The 14,503-nt window shown below is 31.4% G+C and overlaps 1 protein-coding gene across 1 annotated transcript in view; it reads right to left on the bottom strand.

Moving 5' to 3' along the window:
- Positions 1-799: 799 nt before the first annotated feature.
- KaiR1D (Kainate-type ionotropic glutamate receptor subunit 1D) overlaps positions 800-14,503 on the bottom strand; it is a 1,638,136-nt gene continuing 1,624,432 nt past the window's right edge. The window contains exons 24-25 of the mRNA XM_089592467.1: positions 1,630-1,802; positions 800-872 (exon numbers count right to left, since the gene is read on the bottom strand). Coding sequence (XP_089448593.1) covers positions 800-872; positions 1,630-1,802 — 246 coding nt within the window. The remainder of the gene's footprint in view (positions 873-1,629; positions 1,803-14,503) is intronic.

Raw genomic sequence — 14,503 nt, 5'->3', positions numbered from 1 at the left:
TTTTACCTTTTTTAGGGCTTGCAAGTGATGTAAAAACTAGCAATGCATGAGGTTTTTACGCAGATCCAAATAAAGTCTGTAAAGATTACTTATCTATTTTGTGCTTACCCCAAAATTTTTTGGCAAAACGAATAAGTTGATTTTTAACAGAAATGTACTATTAAAAAGACAAAAGCTTTCACGAAAATTCAACAATGTTTGAAAGACTCATAGCAGAATCGGTAAGGGTCTTAGCCAGTGTGCAAGAGGTTAAGGGTTCAAATCTTACAGCAAACTGTTTTTTTTCTTCTTTTTTTTTTTTTTGAGATAATGTTGTGTGGTGTGGTACGATGATTTTGAGTGATGTACGGAGATCAGAAGTAAGTCCCGAGGGGTGGGGCTAAAGGGGAAAATGAAGCCTAATCCACTGTCGTTACACTTTTTTTCAAGGTCTTAAATCTAAGATCGTTGATATACTCTGTACGGCAGAACGCGCCTATAGAAGGATCACTTCAAAAAGAGTAAAGCTATGATCGAGGTCAAATTTTGTCATATATAAACTTTATTGACTTACCTTATTCATTGCTATTTCATAAAAAAGCTATTACAACCTAAGTGCACTTATCTCTTGGCAGGGTTAAGTAATAGGAACTGTATGATATTAGCTATCATGATATTAACACTGCACAATTGTATTATTTATATTGTGGGTTTATATTTCCAGATTCTCATAAATGAAAGGCGCAAAGATGATTCCTTGTATCAGAGTTAACCGTTCTTAAGACTACAGAAAGTTTTTAAGCATTATTGAGTTGCCTCGTTAAAGAAAGAAAAATAAAGTTTTAAGAATATCTACTAACAGTAAGGAAATGAGAAATTTCAACTTTTTGGTACTCAACATACTTTTTTACGAGGTTCACTTTCGAAAAACAAAAGTAACAGCAGCATCGTCATCCAAGGAAACTGCCAAGTCTTTCTGTTCATTATCTGTTCAGTTGTATTAGTAATTGCATGAATGATGTAAAAAGATAGTAAGTTACAGATAATCTGACAATAAACATCCTAAGAAAGTTATTATAATAATACGCCGATCATTTGGTCCTGTCCATATTGTGCAAATATCTGTAACAGAAGCTTACAAAAATTTTATCATAAAAGTCTTGTCCTTTTTTTAAAGAAATATAAAATAAACATAAATAAACATAATGTAAAACAACAAGGTTTGTTGTCGTTTGGAAAAAAAATTCAGATTTTTTGTGATTTTACGGTTGCTGGAAGAAATACATAAAAGTGTATTCTACAGTAGCTCTTACCTACCTGTAAAATGTTTAAGTGACTATCTACTTCATAGAAAATTTTCCTAAGCTTTTTTTAAAGTAACATTAATACCATAAGCTCATTTAAAAATCAAACATATCATTAAAAAGTTTTTTACATCAATAATTTTCAATTTCTTGACAATATTTAAGCATGGGACAATAATTAAACTAATTAATTACTTTATGTTAATTCATAGTATTGTTTTTATTAAATTTCAGCCCTTCTGTCAAATTTCATAATAACAGAAAATATCTTAGAAGATTTGAATTGGTCAACGAATATCATAATAAATTTTTTAAAATCTTACAATAAAGCATAAAAATATAAAACAATGCAATTATGTTTACCTTTTCTTCAACAGCTATCTTCCGACTTTTCCATAAAAACTCGCAAACTGCAATAACGCATGCAACTCCCATACCGCCCATTAAAACAACAAAAACTCCACCAACATTAGCTAATCCTAATTCACTCGCAGCAGAACTTGATTTTGAAGTATCGTCCTGTAGAAAATATATTTTTTTTAACTGCAAATAAAAATGTAAAGTAAAAATGTAACTTTTTTATATGACACTTTAATATTATAGGTTAACAAATTTTGACTTAGAGATCTGACTTGATTTTTAGATCCAAGGCTAAATTTCATCACTTTCATGTATTGAACTTAACAGTAGAATATTTAACTATCCCTTGTTTTCTAAACATTTACTAATTTACCTTTTTAATAAATTTAGTTTTATTTATTCTTGATACTGTATACAAATTTTTCAGCAATTATTATTACCGTTACTGAAGTATTTGTAAGAACTAGGTGTTATTCTTTGGGTCATTATCAAGGTTGTTCTGGTTTTACTTCCAATACAGTTAAAGGTATTGTCACGCTCCAAAAATGACCTTACGACTAGCTTTTGGACGTGTTTTCTAGAATTTTAGAGGCACATTACATAGTATTTTTAAAGTTTCATTAGAAAAACACACTGATCCTCTGCTGTATTGGACTCTCTATCTCACTGTTATACAGTTTAAGTAAACACATAAGTCATATTATTAGGTTAAATTATAAGGTCAATTAGATATTAGGTCAAAAAAAAAAAAAAAAAATAGTGATTTTTTGTTAATTTTCTTAAAATGCATAAGAGTTATAAAAAACTTACTGAAAATTCATATTTTGCCGTCAAGTTCTCTTAACGTTCTAATAAAAATGTTTTCAAACTTTTTAAAGTCTATTAAGTCGTCTAACAATTACTTTTTTCTGAAAATGGATTGTTAACAGCGTATCCAAACTTTTTATCAAAAAAAAAAAAAAAGCCAGGAACTGATTCTTCGTCAAATTTAATACTAGAATACCTATTGGAAATTCGGGTAAAGAAATAATATGTTGTTAATAAATTCGATAAAAACTTAAATGTTCTTATTTTTGAAAATCGACCTTCATGAGTTCCTTTTGTAAATAGTCATACAAACGTGTCTTTGTTAAACAGGTATGAATACCACATACAATAATCTAGAGCTTTAAGTTTGGAAGCCATGTTTATTAAAGCTTACCTTGTATTCATAAGCATTGGCAGGCTACAGCAGGCCTGATACTTTGGCCCGTTAGAAATTGCTTATGTCTATTTTTTTTCGTGTTGCGCATGCTTTTTAGTTTCACCTGGGGGTGGGTGAATGACTTCGTAAATGACAAGATCTTAAATATCAATGTAATAGTTTTAAACAAACGTCAGTGACTTCTTTCTCTTTTTGTCCCTTTTATCAATACTTGATAAGAAATACTAATGATGCACGCAAAAACCAAAAAAAATCAAATAATTTGAATGATTTATCGCAAAGGTCTCATTTTTTTAATCTTAACAGTTTTATATTAATAAAAACTGGGATAGTTAGGTATAATAACATAACCAACCTTATCGTTAAATGCTATGGATGCATGTGAACCGAGTGTGCCTTTTAGAGTAATAGCCGTTGAGACTCTTTCTTTTAAACACTTATTAGGTCTTTCGTACCCACCGTTATCACTTTAAGGAATAAACATTTTTTATTGCCGTATTAGCCCCCGTAAACCATTCATAAGAATTGAGAACGGGACTTGCTGAAATACGTTAAAGAATGGCTTGATGCGCTTTACATTTTATACTTCTAGCAATTTCGTTACAAGAACCTTTTCCATGTAAAGTAGCAAAAAAAAGATCATTCGCAATTTATTTCGGAATCGGTAGAATGGTTGCGAATATTGAGAAAATAATTTTTTTATTTTTAATTTTCTGAAAAGCTTCATTAGATACGTAGCAAATTTTATTGATTTTGCTGTACTCAGTTTTCATGTTTAGAATGAGATGCTTTAGATGTATACTAGCTCCAACAGTATTTTTTTTAAGGAACCAGATATAACAACGCAACAACAGTGTTTTAATTTATTGTTTTTATTAAAATATACTACAACTAGAAATAGTGTTGCTTGCTTGTTGCTTCAGTGAAATGCCTTAATGGTATTTTGTGCAAAAATAGTGTAGTTGTCTGGATAGTATAAGTGAATGAAAATACATCTTTTTTAAAGTTTCCTTTTAGTTTTTAATTAAATTAAATTTGTTGCGATTGAATAAGGTTGCATAAAATGAGGTTGTTCATAATTAAAAAAAAGAGATGTACAAAATCATCGATGTCATTGATCAAATCTACCATCGTACACCAATGTGTTTGACCCAGACTTTGTCATTTTCTTTGTCAAATTAATTTTTCTCTGAGACGTTCCAAAATTCAGCTTCCATTTTAGTTTTATCCTGACAAACAGCACGAGTTTGTTAAAATCATGGAGATAATGCATTTTTGAAAACCAATTTCTTAATCAAAATTCCACAGTTTGATTTGTCGTTAACAAACTTATCTTTGCTCTAAAAGTTTTTTGAATTTGCAACCTAAAAAGTTTTTCCATTACTTTTAAAACAGCATAAAAAATGTTTTTTATAGGGTAATAAAAGCCAAAAATGCTTAACTTCTAGCATTAATTTTATGTTTCCATAAATTACACATACACTATGAAAGATTTAGTGCTGTCAGAGTACCACCGGTAGTACAGTGCTAGTTTGGATGTTTAGTACGTCAGCAATACCAGTTGAGACGAGAGCTGCAGAAGACCTGTATATGCGGTGCACCTAACCTATGATACATACGTCGAACCACACTATAGGTAACGCTACTATACTTGGGCTCGTACGTACACTGTTCCAACTTGGTTGCCTGCTATACCAGTAGTCAGAGACAGTAGACTAATCGTGATTTGGTATAGCTGCTGTAGGGGGGGGGGGCAACTGCAGCACTGAATCTTTCTCAGTGTAGGCACAAAATGCGTGCTACTGTGATGTGCAAACATACAACGTTTAGGTTACAACGTTGCAAATTTGGAAAATTCAATTTTGTCTTGAAGAAATTTATTCTTAAAAGACTAATGCAATTCGGATAAATAACATACAACTAAAATTTTCTTATTACAAACTTGCTGTACATTATCTTTAAGAATGAATTTCAGAAACTTTTTTCTCAGCAGTTGCCTTGAATCTTTGTCACGTGTATAAAAATTGATAACTTTATTAATAACAAGTGCTTCTGAACATTGAATGTGGAGTTTGTTTTTATCATTCGAAGAAGCTTTATTTTTTTTATTTTTTGCATTGTTGACTAGGCACTAAGAAACATTAGTTTCCTTAAAAATTTTATCAGAAGAAAATCTCCTTTGCAATAAAGAGACGTGGCCAAGGAATCTATATATATTGTATAATTTATAGAAAAAAAGTTTCATACCAAAAGAAAACTAAGCATTTATAGAGTATTACAATTTCTTACGAATTATAAAAATTCACAAATGGTTTTTTTTCATGGTACCTTTTTAACTTGTCACACCTGTTTCTATAAATATATAAAACATATAAATATATAAATTTTTTTAACTTTCTCTTTAAAAATCCCCACGAAATTTTCAGCCACTCTGTTTGTAGCCGAATGGTATGGCGGTGAAAAACTATGCTTGATACCTTGATTCTTCAAAAAATTTTGAAACTCAGCACTCGCAAATTGCCTACCATTGTCTGTTACTAAGTGAACTGGCAATCCATAACTCGCAAACATTTGTTTACACACTTCGATAAGTTTGTGCGACTTTGTATTTTTTGCAAAATCCACTACCTCCAGCCATTTTGAGTACGCATCTACTATTACTAAAAACATGTGACCGTAAAATGGTCTTAAAAAATCACAATGTACTCTACTCCATACTTTTCCCGGCTAAGGCCACGGAGTTAGTGGCGATTTCACTGGTTCTTTTCTTTTTTCTTGAAAAATTTAACATTCTTTCACTAATAATTCTATATCTCGATCTATTGCTGGCCACCAAACATAAGAACGTGCCAACATTTTAATTTTTACCACTCCCAAGTGAGATGCATGTAGTGCATCTAAAATTTGATTTCTTAGATTTTTTGGAATCACAATCCTGTTACCCCACAAATTGCAGTTACTTTTTAATGTTAATTCAGATTTTTTTTCAAAAAAATTTTTTTCATCTACAGGTAAATTTTTGCTTGAATCGGGCCAGCCTAGTAGACAATATTTAAATATGTTCTTAAGCGTCTCATCTTTTTCCGTTTCTTTCTCTACTTTTTTGTAATCTAGAACTTTTAATTTTTTTAAATAAAATATAGTGGTGTAAAATCAGTTTCGAAAATATCTAGATCGTAGTCTACTGGCAGTCTCGATAAGGCATTACAATTTCCGTTATTTTTGGATTTGATGTACTCTATTTTATATTTAAACCCGGACAGATAATAAGCCCATCGCTGCAATCTGCTTGTAATTGTTAAAGGAATACCTATGTTTGGGCTTAAAATATACTCCAATGGTTTATGGTCTGTGTGCAATATTATCTCCTTACCATAAACGAATTCATAAAATTTTTTAAATCCAAGTACAATGGCACTAGCTTTTTTGTCTATTATCGCTCTGTTAATTTCTTTTTTTGGTATTTTTTTTTATGCATAAGCTATGGGTTTCTCGCTACCATCTTTATACCTATGCGATAATATTGCCGACAGACCATATTTCGAAGCATCGGAAGCAAGTACAACCGTTTCTTGTGGATCATAATGCGTTCAAACTCGGGGAGAAATAAGCTTTGCTTTTACCCATTTAAATGCTTTTTCACATTCTGCTGTCCATTAAAATTTACTATTATTCGTGCACTCATACAGTGGTCTTAAATTTGCAGATCTGTTCTTTAAAAATCGGTTATAAAAATTAATCAAACCCAGGAACGACTCTAACTGTTTGATATTCTTCGGCCTAGGGGCTTCTATCATTGGCTGTACCTTAGATTTAGCTTTATGCAACCCGTCCTTATCCATGACGAATCCTAATGTTTCTATCTGCTCTTTCATTATATCGCATTTATTTCTGTTTAGCTTCAACCCATGCTCTTCTAAACGTTTACAAACCAATTTTAAGTTTTTTATGTGTTCTTGATCAGTTTTACCCGTTATGAAAATATTATCCATATCAGCTACAGCTCCTTCAATACCTTGTAAACACGCGTCTATTATTCTTTGAAATTCTCCTGGGGCTGACGAAATTCCTTCTGAAAGTTTCGTGTACCTAAACAGTCCTAATTGTTAACAAGTGTCTCGATTCTTTTTCCACTGGTATTTGCACGTATGCGTGCGTTAAATCTAATTGAGAAAATTTTTTTCCGCCTTGCAAAACTCTAAAAATATCATCTACGTGCGGTAATGGATGCTTGTTCACAATTATATACAGATCTATAGTAACCTTAAAATCTCCACAAATTCGTATATTGCCGTTACTTTTTATTATTGGTACAGCTGGAGTCACCCATTCGCTCAAATCAACCTTTTTCTAAGTGACCTAGTTCAATTAAATTATTAAGTTCTTTTTCAACTTTTTCTCTTAACGCATACGGTACATACCTTGCTTTAATAGCTATCGGTTTTACTTCCTCTTTCATGTATATTTTCATCTCTCCTTTTGTATAAAATCCCGGTCCTGAACTAAATAACTTTGAAAATTCCAACAGTAAATCATCGCTTATCTCTACTTTCAATTTCTTAATTATGCTTTGACTCTCCCCATTCTTATTTACAAACTTAAGTGGCCACAGCCCAAACTGTGATAACCATTGTCAGCCTACTAGTGACGGACCTTTTCCCGGTAACACTACACAAGTTAATTTCCTAGTAATTCCGTTTAGCTGCCCTTCTTAATTTTCCATTTTACCTACTGGGTGTAACGTATTATTTTCATCGTAACCGCAAAGAATAATATTCGATTTACTCAACTTAAAATTTTGAAATAACTCATTCTTTGTTTTCTCCGAAATCACTGAAACATAAGTACCCGTATCAACTTCAAAAACTACATCTTCATTTTCGATCTTAAATTTTAACAACATCGGCTCCGCTTCCCTAGCACTACCACCCAACCGCTTACAATTCAAAACTCTATTATTGCTGCTATATACCTTTAGGGGTAAGAAGTTATATGTTACGTCGTCATCCTCTCCCTCTGACTGCCTTGACGTTGCTTCCTTTCTCATGAATTTCACCGACAAATTCTCGTTCGCCGCTTTTCTCCAACACGCTACTTCCAAATGTCCCTTTCACTTACAATAGTTGCAAGATTTTGTCCTATGTTTACAGTCAATAGCCTTGTGATTTGCTCTACCGCAACAATAACACGATATACCTTTCTTACTCTTTATGTTTTCTCTATCAGTACTACCTTTACTTCTACTCGTATTAACTCTTTCGTAGCTTCTTTTCTGTTTAGTGTTCATAGCCAAAATTTTGTCATTTGAACTGCCTTCGAATTTTCTCGATGCTTCTAACGCGTTTATCTTTGCCATTTCTCGTGACATGGATTCTGACAAGGCTTTATCAAATGTCAGGTTTTCTGCTTTGAATAGTTCTACTTTTATATCCTGATCTCTAATACCACATACCAGTTGATCTCTAAGAGCTGTTTTTAACTTTTTAAAGTTGCAGTTCAAGGCCAGTCTTTTTAATCTCGCTGCGTATTCAGCTACACTTTCTCCTTGTTCTTGTTTTGCCTGATTGAACTTCCAACGTTCCATAACTTCAGAAAGCTTTGGATTTAAATAATCTGATAGCACTTTTTTTAACTCTTTATAAGTTTTCGTACTCGGTTTTTCCAGTGCGCATATATTCCTTACTAGCATAAACGCTTTCTCGTCTAAATTCGTCAACAATAAGAGGCCCTTTTTTCATCCTTAGTATCTTTCGCTACAAAATTAACTTCTAGGCTCTCCGTAAATATTTCCCAATCGTCAATTTTTAAACAAAACTCTAATTTCCTCTTGTTGGCCATTTCCTCTTCTTCTTTACTACCGCTTGATGCTTCTTTCGTTACCCCTGCCTGCTTGTCCTCTGCTTCTGCGTTCTTATTGTATTCTTTTTCTTCTTTTACACTTTATTCTTCTTTCACCAACTCTGATAATATTTTACGTAGTGTCTCAAACTTTTCACTGCCTACTAATTCTAGTCCACGATTTTCTAGTTCTACTGTTAGCTCCTCCTTATTCAACTTATACACCCAACTTAAACTTTTTTTTTCTTTTTGAATATCCACAGCATCACTATCTTTATTACTATCAGTGTGTGAATCCAACATGAGCCTTCTTTTTCACTCACTGTTTTACTAACTTTTTCCAGTTCCTCTTGATTTTGCCATCCTCGTCGCCAATTATAATGTATTAATAGGTGATGGGATTAGGAGTAATTATTATTACACGTACACTTTGTTAATAATTAATAAGTATATTGTAAATAATAAGTAACTTCTTGATACATTTCACCGTTACGTATTATAAGACACGTCTGTACGCTCTGACGGCCGTTCTCTTTCTCCGCCCCTTACATTACGCACAATCTTTCCCACTCTGCTGAGAGTGTAACACATACTTAATCGCACTACAATGTGTTTACCCATACGCGCATACTTTTTTTACATCACATGCCTATATAAATATTTATAATTATCATGAAATACAATAACGTGAAGGTGCTAAGACAACATGTTACATAGACATCAATGGCACCTATAATTTCGTCTGTGTATTGCAACACCTTACTTGGTTTTATGAAGTAATTCTTTCTTAATCAATTTCTCCCATAAAAAACAACAACAAACTAGGGGGGATAAATGGGTCGTGGGACCCACGGTAAGAACGAAGTTCTTTGAACATGACGAGTATAAAAACACAATTTCTCAGGTAACAAGGGGGTTGCCAGACCCATTGAAAGAACGAAGCTCTATAAACGTTAATACTGCATTCATGTAGTTCACTAAACAAAAACTTGAAAAACGAATAAAAAAAAAAATAAAAAAAATAGTTTAGTACTCACGATGGTTGAACTCCGTGAGTACTGTATTTATGCACGACGTTCTCACGAAGTTCAACCATCGTGAGTACTGAACTATTTTTTTTATTTTTTTTTTTATTCGTTTTTCAAGTTTTTGTTTAGTGAACTACATGAATGCAGTATTAACGTTTATAGAGCTTCGTTCTTTCAATGGGTCTGGTGACCCCCTTGTTACCTGAGAAATTGTGTTTTTATACTCGTCATGTTCAAAGAACTTCGTTCTTACCGTGGGTCCCATGACCCATTTATCCCCCCTGGTTTGTTGTTGTTTTTTTTTTTTATTTTTTATTTTTTTTTTTTTCTTTATTTCTTGTTTTCTTAATTTTTTTTTCCATTTCTTGTTTTATTTTTTTTCATATTTCATTTTATTACATTTTTTTCATTTTTTTGTATTTCCTTTATTTAATTTCTTTCTTATTTTCACATTTAATCTTTTTTTTTTCATTTCCTTTTTTTTCATATACCATTCTTTTTTTTTCATATTTAATTTCATTACTTTTTTTTCATTTTTTTGTATATCCTTTATTTCTTTTTTTTATATTTTTGTATTTATATTTATTCTTTTGTTTTTCCTTTATTTCATTTCTTTTTTTATATTTCATTACATTATTTTTTAATATATTATTTCATTTGTTCAAATTTCATATAATTTCATTATTATTTTTTTTCATATTTCATTTTTTCATATTTCGTTTCTTTTTTTTTCCTATTTAATTTCATTACCTTCTTTCAATTATAACAGTAATTATTAGCATTACTGTAATGCCAAAAACCTCAGGTTTAATGAAAATACAAATATTTAATGCGTAATAACGCGCCTTATTATATTTAATCTACATAACCATATTTATGCTAATTAAATTTTTTTTTTTTTTTTTTTAGATGTATTATTTAGAAAACAAATACACAATTCATAAAACTAATTCATAATTGAATGTATTATTAGTGAATACATTTAAAAATGGAATGTTATAGTTACGAATCACACGATAAGTACAAAAAACCGACTTTTATAGTCGGCAGAGCTCGTAGCAGAGTGGGTAAGGTACAGGGCTTACATGCAGAAAGTCGAGGGTTCAAATCTCTTTATTGGAGAATGTTTTGTTTTTTTTTTTTTTTTTTAGAATTGTAAAAGAAAAAAAAATTCAAAGTCAAAGAAAAATTACTGTGGGGAAATAAAATTAAAATTTGTTAGAAAATTAATTGCTTGGGAGTGTGAGGTGGAATGGTGGGTAAAGGTGTGCAAAAGAGTAACACGGCACGGTTGACAGATATACATCCATAGTTAGGAGAGGGGAAGTGTGTAGAGAACACTTGGTGAGGGGGGACGGGTTGAGGGGAAAAACTTGAGAGGAAGAGATTTCTGATTCAAAAAAAAAAAAATCTGTTGGTTTTAAAATTTCAGCCCCCCGAGTAACGCGACATAAAGAACTTCGTTCTAAAAATCTAATGAAAAAATTAGATGACTAGGGTGTCTTTGACGCAGTAGAGTTTCCAGAACCAGATAATTTGAACCTCAATGGAAGCCATCTGTTGAGGACTTATGGCCTAATTAAGGCACATAAGGAGAGTATGTGGAATTCCTTTGGGAAATTGTTGTTTACTATGGTTCGTGAAAATCATATTGAAATCATTGGAGAGTTTAAAGCTTAATTGTTGCTATATTTAGGATACGTCAATAATAATCTTTTGGTCATAAGAACTTAAAAAATTAACTGTGTTCTAAATCTTTTAATCAGTTTTAATCCTTTTACACAGTTTACAGTCAAATACGAAGTCAATAATTCAATTCCTTTTTTGAATATTCACATTACACGCATAATAAATGCTATTTGTACAACAGATTTATGTAAAAAGAATACTCTGCTTCAGGTAGGATACTTAACTTACTTTAACACAACCCACAATGCCAGATAATTTTTATTGTATTCTTTATGATTGACAAAGTCTATAGGCTTGCTAATTCTACGCCTGGATCCAAGAATAGTACAGCAGCTCGCAAGATTTAAATTAATAATGCTTATATTTGATCTCTTATTTATAGTTATTTTAAGCTAGAATCAGTTTTCTAAGCAGACAGAAAAAGGTTCCCAGGAATTTTGCACTCAAAATTATCAGGTATGCGATGCAAGAGTTGTCTGTAGGTTTTTGAATCCGTTTGGTTTAAACAGGAATGTGTTCTTGGCTGTTCCTTACTTTCAACCTATACAGACGGCTCTCCGTAAGGCCCTGTCTTAATATAACATACGGGTAGTATATACAGGTTCTGGTAGTTTTCCTCGAATTATCGGGTTGGGAAAGGACTTAATTATTAAGTGAGACATGAATGGCATTTTCTACAAGATAGCATGTGAGTGCAGGATGAGTTATATTAGACAAAGTAAAGGACACTTACAGGTGCGTTTACTAGAACACGAACGATACATAAAAAACCAGGACGAAAAGTCGGCCCTGTACTGTCACTTTGTACATTGTCTGCAGAGCTTTGAATTCGAGAGAACAATAATCCTTGATTGGGAGCCTAATAGATACAAACGCGAATTTTTTAAAGTAATTCTTATAACACTAGTTAATAACAATATTAATAGACAGTTAAACATGCAAAAACTAAATAGTTCTTACAAAAATTCCCTATTTCAAAAAAAAATATCATGAAAATTAAGCTATAGTCTTTCATAATATATTTTCATGATCTAAACATTATTTATTTTTCTTGATTGTTATATGCGATTCCTTACTTCTTCACGCAAGTTTTCGACATCCTCGGTATTTTGGCTCTTTAAATGTTCGTAACTCTTCTGCACCCTTGGTATGGTGTTTCTCCCTACGTTTACTGTTCTTTATTATGCACATAAATTGTGTGTTTTGCCCTTTACTTTTGCTTTACCTTTTGATGTAAGTACTGCTTAAGAATAAATTTTAAAACAAAATAATTTCATGACTATTGTATGATTCTAATTTTCAGAAAATTATTGTATTAAAACAAAGGAAAGTGTTGCAATATGTAGACAACTTTGTGGGCACCCTTCCAACGAGCTATCTCAGCATCTACACGGTATTTTATTTTATTGTATTCACAAATATTTATATATACATATAAATTGAACAAATTCCGGCTTTCAAGCATTAACTTAATTGTATTCTGTTATAATTGTGAAATCTTAATTTTAAAGAGGCTGTCAGCAGGGCAGCAAAATATTAAATGTGAATAAAATGTCTATAAATAGTCATGCTTCATACTGCCGAGTTTATTCCTCAATATTTCTTCTGATGACTAGGGAGTAAGTGAAAAAAAAGGACATCGTTGTGGATTCAAACTTCTTTTTTTTGGTCATTGTTACACTTTCGACACACAAAAACACAAGCAAATAAGTGTAGTTGAATCTTTAATCCCTCAACCAACTTGGCTACTAGCTTTGTATACATACATGTTTGGGTATAAATAGTTAGGTTAGGTAGTGAAACGCAAAATATAAAAATATGGTGGTTCCATCTAGTGCTTAGATGTGAGAAGTTCTCAAATAATGTTTATTAGTTTGCTTTTAATACACGTACAGACATAACATACTGCATATATTCATTTGAAAAGAAGGTTAAAGAAGCATCTTTATGATTTTTTAACGTTAGAAGCTCATGAAGGTAGGATTTTTTTAGGAAAGCAAAACGGTTTAAGTTTTTATTAAATTTATCTTAAGGCTAACTATTTTTCCTTTAAATTTTTAATACGTATTTTGACGTAGAGTTGATTAAAAGGATTAGTGACATTTATTCTAAAAAATTGGAATATGCAGTTAACAACTAACTATTATTGAAAAAAAGTAGTTTTTTAACATTCTTATAAACTTACAAAGTTAGAAGAACATTTTTATCGAATTGTTGAAAAAGTTAAACGTCAAAATATATATTTTTAGTACAACTTTTATGTATCTTGAAAAAATAAACAAAAAAATAGCATTTAACTTTCTAAAATTTTGGACCTGACCTTCATACGCTTATAGGGGGGCACTAAAAAATGTTTTGAATATGACTTCTACCTTCTTTTTTGGTGTGAAAAATAAAGTTTCAAACTTAGATAAAAACTTAAAGATTTAAGATAGAAACTTAGCCCATAATTAAAACAATGACCCATAAACGTTTCTCAAAGACCTTCGATTATATCAAGCTAAGTGATTTGTTACGGCCAAACTTCAAAGTAAAGGGTGAAACTCGTAGATTCGTTCTACAAACAAATAATTAAATTTTTGTTTGTCAGCAACCAGCCGTTGGTCCAAAGGCCTTATTTGCTCTTAATTACAGTATGCTTTTCTTTCAAATCGTTGACTCGGCGTTGTGGTGTTAGGTTTCAACGAATGGTATGTGTTAAGGGGTGTTGGTATATCGTACGCTGATCTGGTGTGGACCTACTGTTTGAATTTATTAGATGTAATATGATCGTAGCGTATTTTATTTGTCTCTTTATCTTACGTCCTTGCAAGGTCTTTATCATATGTTATGTACTTAATTTTTCCTTGGTATATAATTTATTTATCAAAGTAAATTTTATATTTCTATCGAGTGAAATTTTGATTCTCATTATACTTTATATAATTTAGTAATTGGAGCATTTTAATTAAGAAAAGAAATATAATCAACAACCAAGTTATGTCTTATCTGATGATTTAATAATTCAGTGATGCCGAAAATAACTAATCTTAGAAATAAAATAAATTATGAAGGTTCAGATTCGCGTTTAAAATATTTTAACAAGTTTTTATTTTTCTCAA

Source organism: Copidosoma floridanum, unplaced genomic scaffold (assembly GCF_036245765.1).
Source record: "Copidosoma floridanum isolate Cflo_tuat_1 unplaced genomic scaffold, Cflo_Japanese_pri ptg000017l, whole genome shotgun sequence".
Taxonomy (NCBI): Eukaryota; Metazoa; Arthropoda; class Insecta; order Hymenoptera; family Encyrtidae; genus Copidosoma; species Copidosoma floridanum.
Note: the sequence above shows the minus strand (reverse complement) of the source record. Positions and strands in the feature narration are given on the sequence as shown.